General features: G+C 43.6%; 1 protein-coding gene across 2 annotated transcripts in view; it reads right to left on the reverse strand.

The window, feature by feature from the left end:
• The window catches only part of LRIG3 (leucine rich repeats and immunoglobulin like domains 3), a 45,170-nt gene extending 38,252 nt beyond the window's left edge, over positions 1 to 6,918 (reverse strand). The window contains exon 1 of one of the 2 annotated variants that reach the window (XM_042816289.1): positions 6,749 to 6,918. In XM_042816289.1, coding sequence (XP_042672223.1) covers positions 6,749 to 6,918 — 170 coding nt within the window. Of the gene's footprint in view, positions 1 to 5,887; positions 6,242 to 6,748 lie in introns of those variants that run through there. The other variant, XM_042816290.1, reaches the window with a different exon arrangement.
• Between the last annotated feature and the right edge of the window lie 2,793 nt (positions 6,919 to 9,711).

Raw genomic sequence — 9,711 nt, forward strand, 5'->3', positions numbered from 1 at the left:
TATAACACAAGCTCCACTATTTTTAAGGAGCTCTTAATCTTATGTGAGAGTTTGCAATTCAGGCCCACATAGAATTGCATCAGTGCACTTCAGCAGCAAGCAGCTTCAGCATCTGGTTAAGGGGCATAGAAATTTCTCACACTTAACACTTTTTCCAGTGCTAACTGAGCACTGGATCCGAAACACTCAACAAGATGCCTGACCATGATATAAGGGCTGCTCAGAAAGTAATGCCTCCTATTTCTGGCCCACGGCATCAGAAGCAGATGTTGGCAGTGTGGCAGTAGAGGTTGAACCTTCCCACCAATATTCAGTTACGTTTTGTTGCTGTGATGGCAGCAGATGGGCAGTCTGACAAAATGGCACCTGATATGGAAACACATAAAAAGCAAAGGTGTCACTGAATTTCTCCATGCAGAAACACTTGTACCCACTGACACACATGGGCACCTACTGAACAAATGGAAACCAAACAGTGGATGTGAACATAGTGAGGTGGTGGGTGGTATGAAAGCAGCAGTAGTTCACCTCTACTGGTGCAGACATGCTACAAGCATGGCATACAGGCTCTTGCTCATCACTGACAAAAAAATAAAAAATAAAGCAGAACTAATGGTGACAACTATGTTGAAAAACAGTGCTTTGCAGTTGAGAACTTGCTTTATCAAAATAGTTTTACCATGCTCTTTGTATCTGTTGTAGTTTCCATGGAAATAAATAGGAGGCATTACTTCTGGAGCAACCTATGTAAAATCTGGAAAAATAACGCCAAGAGTGACAAGAAAGCACTGGAAATCAATGTCAAGGCCACCACCAAGACAGGTACTCATAAGGCAATTAAATTGTGAAGTGTGTTTTCAACTGAACCTTGAGGAAACTCCAGGAGACCGTACTTTTTGGGGGAGAATATGAGTCAGCACAGTCACAGATGATGCCTCGCAGAGGGTTCTGTGGCTGTCACACATTATCTGCTCTCCATCTACAGTCTCAAAGCAATGACCCCTGATGATGTGTGCCACATATGGATTAGAACCACCTCACAGCAAGCCAGTTTCAGGGTACATGTTAGGTGCTCCACTTTATTACTACGCCTTGAGCAACTCCAGATCTAGAGAACAAGTTTATATGCAAGAAGCACTGTAGGTCCTTGGACACAGACATAATCCTGAGATCCAGTCATGCACCTCTGCTTCTCAAGGAGCACAAAAGACAGCAAAACCATGTTTTAAACTCCTACTTTTGGTGACCTATGCAGTACCTTTTGCCAGGACTGACATCTGCTCTCTAAGACTTCTCATCTGCATCTTCCCAGCTCCACTCCAGCTGGCCAAAGTCAGCACACAGTGAAGGCAGTCTCCACAGAAGGCATAGCTGCCCACCCCAGGGCAGCTGTACAAGGTCTTGTGGGACTGGCTTCCCTGCAGAGGGGATACCACAAAACCCCTCACATGAGTAGGACTCAAGTCACTCACTTCCCAAGTTAGAAAAAGAGAGACAATCCTCACCTCTGTTATGTTGTTTTTATCCAGTTAAAAAAAAAAAAAAAAAAAAAACCACACTAAAAATAATCCCAGCCACATACGTGCATTACAAACAGCATTGATCAGACCCAGGCTCTGGGGTGCTGCTGCTAGGTTTTCCAAACTCGTGCACCATGGGAGCATGCACAGAACAGAACTGCAGGTGTGGCAGGCATTTTTGCAGCACAAAGAAGGTGGGGGCAAGTGCTGAGGGAGGCCCCAGAGAAGAGGCACACCCTCCACCACATGCAAGTGACCACAGAGGGATGATTTCTGGGATCCAGCTCAGGTTTCGCACACCTGATATTGTACACCTGTGTCTTCTTCCAGGTGTCTGAACTCCTAAAGATTTTCCTCTTAAGAGATGGAAAACCAATACAGTGCTAACATTTTCAAGAAGCCACAAATGTTAGTTTCATCACTATGATTTTGAGTTCTCCTGTAAATGAGGTTAACCACACTTGAGTTAGAGGATTGCATCTTTCGCTGCTTAAAAGTCTAGTGCAAACATTTGTCTGGCCATAGACTTCAGAAAAATCCAGTTGTTAACATTTGAAGACACCAGCTGTACAGATTAGGGATTCTCATACTGACTTCTTAAATGAAAAAATATGCTGTAACAAAGACCTAGGTTTTATTAGTGATGGGAATCTAACTTGTTGCCTTAAAGCAGACAGAGTAGAGACAATTTTTACTCTTAAACATAACCCAGTATTTGGCCTTAGTCTGTAGGGATTATAAGAACTATGCAAATAAACAGCCAAAGTTTAGCAAAGTTATGGCAGCTAGTGCCTAATTTGTTCTGTTCTTCATGCTTTAGAAAAGATTTAGGAATCAGCAATTATTTCAAAGAGATTTCAGTGTTACTTCTAAAACCCTGCATTTCTTCACCTAAAAACCCTGCAAAAGCTTTATTTAAAATGTCTTTGCCTAAAGGACCTACCAGACAGTAACAGACATGAGTAGATTTGTTCTGCTGGAGTTATAACATGTTAAAAAAAAAAAAAAGAAAAAAAAACCTGGCAGAGTCCTTAAACTATAAAAATCCTGCAATTACAACCACTGCTGTGCATGATCACCACACTGGAGCCAGACACTTTCACTCATAGCTCAAGTTCACATCCATCTGGAGTCTATCAAGGCAACCGTGAGCGTAACAACTTGCACTAGGTTTCAAACTATTATGTCGTGTTTGTCTTTAAACATCAAGGATACTCTGAAATTTTCCACATAGCACGTACCTTAAAAAACACACACATAAATTCCTCACTCCTGGTTTACTCACAACAGGTTGTCAAACTCAAAGCAAAACAATAAGAAAAACAGAAACTCCAGACTATATTGAATAGCCACTTTCACACGGCTTCATACGTTGTTGGGCAAACTATGAATTGGAGACGTTTTAGTAGACATTATTTCAATACTGCTGACATAGGAAACTTCAGAAAAGGATTCTTGCATGTTACATTTGTAAGTTAAATCATAGTAGCTGAAAGCGAACTACGTGTTACAATATATATTCTTTACTAGTGTTTTAAGTGAACCTTAAACCCATAGAAATTTCTGAGACTTATAAGCCCTGGATATGAGGTACACCTTAAATGTAACATTTTAGCATCCCTGTTCCAAAGCTACTAGTGCACATCAATTCAATACATTTCTCAACATGTCTCAAAACAGATACAAAGAAAAGACTCGAAGGAACAGTAGTGATTCATTTTCATTTGGAAAAGAGCACTGACAATACCAAAAATACAAAAACTATTACTATGCATTTTTCCATTTCTGAATTTTGCCTCTCTGTTGAAACCACATTACAAGGGAGGAGAAAATCTCCACTGTGATTACTTTTACTACTAGAATTTCAAAATCCATTACAGATGCAATAGTGAAAACTCTCTGAAACTCCATTTTTATTAAGAAATCTTCATAACAACAAAATGTATATACCTGTTCATCTCAGGTTGTAATGAAAGTGATTAAGCTTTTATCAGATTGCCCCCTCTTTCAAAAGCTTGACATAGTTTTTGAGGCCCTTTAAAAACCTGTTTTATTAAATACTTTACACTCCCTTTTGTATGAACACCTCTCGTAACTCAACCTCTGCCTTCAAAAATGAAAATGCAACTCTGAATATTGATCTTGATATGATAAAAAAAAAAACTGAGGCCTAATGAATAAAGGGAGAGAGCGAGCATTTCTTCACACATTTATAAATATAACTTTTAGACTCTACTTAATTTACAACACTTAGTTACAATTATCATCTTCTTCCTTAGAGAACTCAGAAACCTGAGCCCCAAGTCAAATTTTAAAATGCAAATCCAGCAACAGCTCCTTAATCAGTCCCACTGGGGCCTATAGAGCTGCTAATTCAGCAGAAATCAAGAGAGCTGAAAAACAAAAAGCCAGGCTGTAGCTGTTTTAAGACACTGATCCAAAGTGACTCATAAATCAGTTTGCTATGTTCAACTTTTAGTCTGGAAAATATTGAAAAACAGCTGTGAAAACCATACGGCCCTTTTTTCTGGCAATTCTGGTAAAGAACTAGAGGATTTATAAAATGTAAATACTAAAGATGTAATACAAACACAAGTGAAAGCCATCTTTCAGATTTTCCCTTCTGTCCTGCTGACAGTTTTAGCATTCCTAGGTGAACCTGGCACGGAGAACTCAACAAAGCCTCTGAGAATTCACAAACACTGAGGACGCTGGCCGCCATTCAAACTCTCTTCCTCCCTCCACTTCTGGCTACGAAACATCAGCTCTAAAGCAGCAACATTCTCTCCATCTCAAGACACACACACACTAGAAGTAAATTGAAATCTAACTTTAAAACCATTTGTACACAGTCATTACAAATATTTATCAGCTTCCAGTGAATTGTTATCTTCTGCAGCATTACAGAGGATGATATTTCTGGCTAAAATCACAGCAAAGCTGGCAAGCATACCCTGTTTACACCCTATTTCATGAAGCCATTTCCACACATAGCAGTAACCTCACATTTGCTATTAAAAAAAATAGGAGAACTCAGTATACAGGTCCACCTTCTGATTTTTTCCCTTGCACACTCTATGGTCAGACAGCACTTCACAAACTCCTGTTTTATCTCAACAGGGATACAAAATGAAGGAAAGGCTGAACAAACTCAGAAGCTGACTTCACCGGATGCACTGTCTGCCTGGGAGTGTAGATGGACAGGGGAAGGTGTGAGGTTCGGCGTAGGCCCAGACATTCTCATACAGAAAAGCTTGCACTGTTCTGCTTGGGAAAGCTTGCCTGCCTATGCTGAGAACATTGTGTCACAGTTGTTTTCCAAGGAGTGTTGGAATCCCTGCAATTAAACAGCTAGCCTTTGGCTATATATGCTATGGACTTCCACGAAAATACAGTAAACATATAGCAATAAAATTCATAAACAGTCTTTTACAGTTTGTAAATGCAGAGTTTGTTGCAACAATAACTCAGCTTATTCAAACCTTTTTTGTATATGTAAAATTGAACAGCGTTATCTTACACATTGTGCAATCAAAGCTCCAAGTACTTAAGCAACTGGAGGTGAAAGACAATGTTAGCTCTTCCTCTGCCACATTCTTAAGACGGGAAGGAAGAAAGAGTTGGATACTTCCAAGTCATTTGACACAAACAAAAGAAATATTTACACAAAAGCAGCCAGACCACATGGTTGAAGACACCTACAAAGACATACTCCTGTGAGTTTAAGACCAAGTGACACAGCTGTCCAATGAGTAATCACAGCAGGGTTTCTTACAACAGACCAAAGCTTATTTATACAAGTGGAACTCATTTTCTCACACTTTTGAAGGAATGTGAACTTACATGAGGGTAATTTACACTACCAAGGGAATTCTAATTAGGAAAAAAACAAAACAAAACAAAAAAAACCCAAACACCCTTGTGCTAGCAAAAAAGCCCTGCAATGTGTTTTATTCCTCGGTAAAGTAAGAGCAACAGACATATTTGGATCACTGCTAACATAAAATAACTTGAAAGCAGCTCCAAGAACAGAAGTTCTGTGTTCTTCCCCCCTCCCACCCCCCCCTTTTTAATTTTTATTCAGCGTGCTGTCACATCTGAGTTTTATCTTACCAGCATTAAACTAAGAAAGCAAGCTGCAAAGTCCAGCCGAGTATCAAAAATACCATTTTGTCAGAAACCTTATGTTTGCATACTAAAACAGTTCAAAAGAACAGGAGAGATGAAATTTAATAGGAAGCCTAGCCAAGCTGTTGAATGTAAAGCAGATCTGGCACTTGATTCATATTCTTCGATCATATAAACCAAAAGAAGAAAAAAGTTTCTTTCCCCTCACACTTCCCTGATCTGCTCATGGAAATATTCACCTCCTGCAGCCTTTCGTGTGCTCAGTGCCATATGGTGTCAATACAGCCATCCACATTTCATGAGCAAAGCAGCATGACCTCCAGACGAGGCAATTGAGCAGAATTAGCCACAACTAATTGAAAGTCTTCCTGTTTACTTTAAAGTCCTTATCTCGATCTGCTTTGGAAATGTAATAGAAAATTACGGCGACTAATACAGAAGATATTTGAATGACAAGAGATTAAAAACAAATGTGCCAAGTGCCCCGGCTCTTTTCAGGTCTGCAGAAAGCTCCCATAATTCATGCTTTGTCCATAAAAGCTTGTCACAGGAGGTAAATTCCCTACACATGGCATTTCACTAACGCGTTACCGAGAATTCCATAAATCCGTGTCACCGAACCACACGTGGCAACTCCCGGCGTTAGGAAAGTTATTGAAACTATCGGGAATGAAAAGCGAGAGCTGCAAAAATAACACCGAGACCAATAAGATAGAAGTTTCGTGGGTTTGGGTTTTTTTTTTTTTTTTTTTTTTTTCGGCGCAGAAACGAACGCCAGCTCAGAGATTCCGCACGTTCTCGCTGGGAGAAAACTTTTTTCCCCCTTCCCAGAGCAGCAGCAGCAGCAGCAGCCGCCGCCGCCGCCCCCCGGGGCCCAGCGCGACGCAACGCCTCAGCCCATCGCGGAGCCCCGCAACCCGCTGACAGCCCCCTCCCTTCTCCCTCCTGCCGACAGCCCCGACGCGCACCGCCGCAGCATCACGCCGCCGTTTTCCTCCCCTGAGCCCTGCCCTCCCCGGCCGCAGGCGGGCAGCCCCCAGCGGGCGGAAGATGGCGGCCGGGCACCCCCACAGCCCGCGCTACCGAGACCCCATACTCACAGCTGTACCGCCCCCCGCGGCAGCCGCTCGGGCAGCCGGCTCGGCTCCAGGCGGCTGCAGGCGACGAGATGCCCGGCGCAGCGGCAGGACGCGGGGCAGCGGGCGGCGGCGGGGCCCCCCAGCAGCAGCAGGAGTAGCGCCGGGAGGGCGGCGGACGCGGCGCGGGGCATGGCGGGTTCGGTGCTGCTACCCGCGTCCCTCGCGCTGCCTCGTGGACAGACAGACCTCCCGCCTCTCTCTTTCTCCTTCAGCGCGGGTGGCGGCTCCCGCTCATGCCCCGGAGCTACCGCCGAGGAGGGAAGGCGGTGAGGGGAGCAGGAGGAGGAAAAAAAAGTGAAGGGAAGGAGCGGGGATGGGGGGCACGCGGCACCGCCAGCCACTCCGCAAACTTTGCAGCGCCTCAGCCCGCCCCCGCCCGGCCCGGGGAGCCCCGAGCGCCGCGCGGCCCGCCCCGCCCGCAGCCCCCTCCCCCTGCCGTGTGACGACTACAACCCCCGGCCCGGGCCACCCCGGCCTCGCCCCGCTCGCGGGGGGACGGCCGGCATAGCTTCTTTGCCAACTGGCCCCAGTGCCCGCTTCCCACCCGGAGGCCGCTGAGCGAGCGCCTCAGAGCGTGGCGGGAGCGGACGCGGGCCCCGCTGCTCAGACGCGGGGTTCCCCCCGGCGGTGCGCTGATGGCGCGAGTCGGAGCGGTCCCGGAGCGGCTCCGGAGGCTCCGGCAGGTTCCCAGCCAAGGCTGGGGTCACTGGCATGTAAAAGGTGAGGTGAGGTTAACTCCTGCCTTCCGGGTCCTGCGCGGCTAGTCCAGACGCAGTAATTAAGCCCATTATGTTCCCCACAGGATCCAGCTCCAGAAGTTCAGGGAAGTAGGCAGGGCTTGCAGATTCCACATCTCTGAGGTAATCTATGTAATTTAAGTAAATACCTATTGTTCGAGTACCATATGTAAGCCCAGACCCTGCCTGGATTCGGTTACTGGAGGCATTACGCAGCCCCATTCAGCAGCAGAAGAGAGTCCAACCAGAGGTGGATGTCTGCACATTCTTTCACACCTTTATGTACGTAACACATCTCACCTACAGATCTGGAGACAACACGAGGTGCCTTGCGAGCTTGATAGCTCCAACACCAAAACATGTAGGACTCAAACTGTCTTATTGCTTCCATATGCATTTCAGGAAGCCAGTTGAATTATACAAGACTACATTTTTAGCCTGGAATCACAGCTTTGCAAATCTAGCAGGCAAATCAGAAGTGGAAACATTCTTGTGCTGCTGTCAACACGGCTATTTCAGGTGGACAGTGTATGGTGGTCCTTACGGAAATCACTACAGGAAAACAAACAAATGCTGTAGAAATGCAGTGTTCTACACATAAAAGCAAGCAAGCCAACAAATGGAACACAGGATAAAAATTAGTATATATTTACAAGCTACTCTTACTTATTTGTTGTAAATGAAAACTGTCTTGGCAACATTGTCTTGTCATAGATATTCACCCCTTCTGCTGCCATTTAAAACCACTAGGTTGGCATTAGATTAACAAAGCCAAAGGAACAGGGAGCTGTTCTATACAGCCAGTAGGAAAAAAGTAGACAGTGCCAGACTCAGATTTTCAAAACTATCCACCACTAGCCTGTACCTTTTCCTACTGAAGTAAGTAGGAAGGCTTTCATTTCTTTTGAAAGTGTTAGCATTTCTTCTAGCTATGAGATTGTTTCACACTGTTATATCAAGTCAGATACACCTAAACATGTTTTGTTCGTTTTTTAGGTAAAATATGCTATAGTTGATAATTCTGCAAAGTAAACAAAAATTCAAAATGATGATCTTTGTATCACGCTACAGAATTATTGCACACATTACTACAGTTAAAACTGATTCAAAGTAGCCAAGCTCTGTACTACAGTTCCTACAAAGTACCACTTATTTAGGAAAAGTGAGCATATCTTGAGTGATGGCAAGGGCAGTGGTTCGCTGGTGAGTCACAACAGAGTAATTAAGCTGTCCATTTTAACACACAAATGTAAGAAAATATAGAAGAAAAGCATATGAATAATGTATCTGATGTATATGTGTAGTATGGAACAAGAGAGCATATGAGGAAAGAAAGCAAAAAAAAAAAAAAAAAAAGAGAAGATGAAAATATCAAAAAGGGCAAGAACTTCTGTTCTTTTTAGTTTGAAAACCATTCATGTAGTCATGGAATACTGTGCCCTTAGAAAACCTAATGCATATTTAGTGCTAGTAATATATGAAGCTGTTTTAAATTAAGCAAGGTAAATCAATTCAGAAAATTAATCCATTTGTCTTTGCAGTTTCTTTTCTCTGAATACTCAATAAAGCATTTTAAAACATTATATTACAAATTGTAAAATGCCTATATGCTGTACTTCAGAGCCCATGACAGGAAGAATTTCTTCCCTTTGGGGAGATTTCTTCTCTTTGGAAATCCCAGGCACCAATTCGGCAACTTATAAGAATGTTGCAAGGTCTGTCAGCCTCTACACCCAGGGTCTCTTTATTGTTAATTTTAGTTCAAGACTACACAATAATTATATATAAGAAAACACCAATGGGAGACTTCTTGTATGTCTTCTTCATGGGTTTGGCTGGACTGTAGCTGCTCTAAATGAGCTTCCAATGAAAAGGAAGGGCTCACTTTTCCCTACCCTGATATCTCTACATGCAGCAAGATATTCCTAGCGACCCTTGTTTGGCATCACAGTTAGTGTAACTGCAAAGTCAACAGGATTAAGATAATGGTCTTACTACAAACCCATCAAAACCAAAAACAATTTTCCACCACCCCTCCACCATTAGTTCTGCTCTGGAATAGTTTCCTCATCCAGTTTTCCATGTAACTGCACACAGGAGCTGTGGTGATGGCTGCTTAGGCAAAGACAGGCCTTTTCCATGGCAGCTGGAATATAGGTCAGCCTGAGGGGATGATGCTGAAAAGGG

The sequence above is a fragment of the Centrocercus urophasianus genome, unplaced genomic scaffold (assembly GCF_019232065.1).
Source record: "Centrocercus urophasianus isolate 14NV4802_14NV808 unplaced genomic scaffold, USGS_Curo_1.0 seq_15, whole genome shotgun sequence".
Taxonomy (NCBI): domain Eukaryota; kingdom Metazoa; phylum Chordata; class Aves; order Galliformes; family Phasianidae; genus Centrocercus; species Centrocercus urophasianus.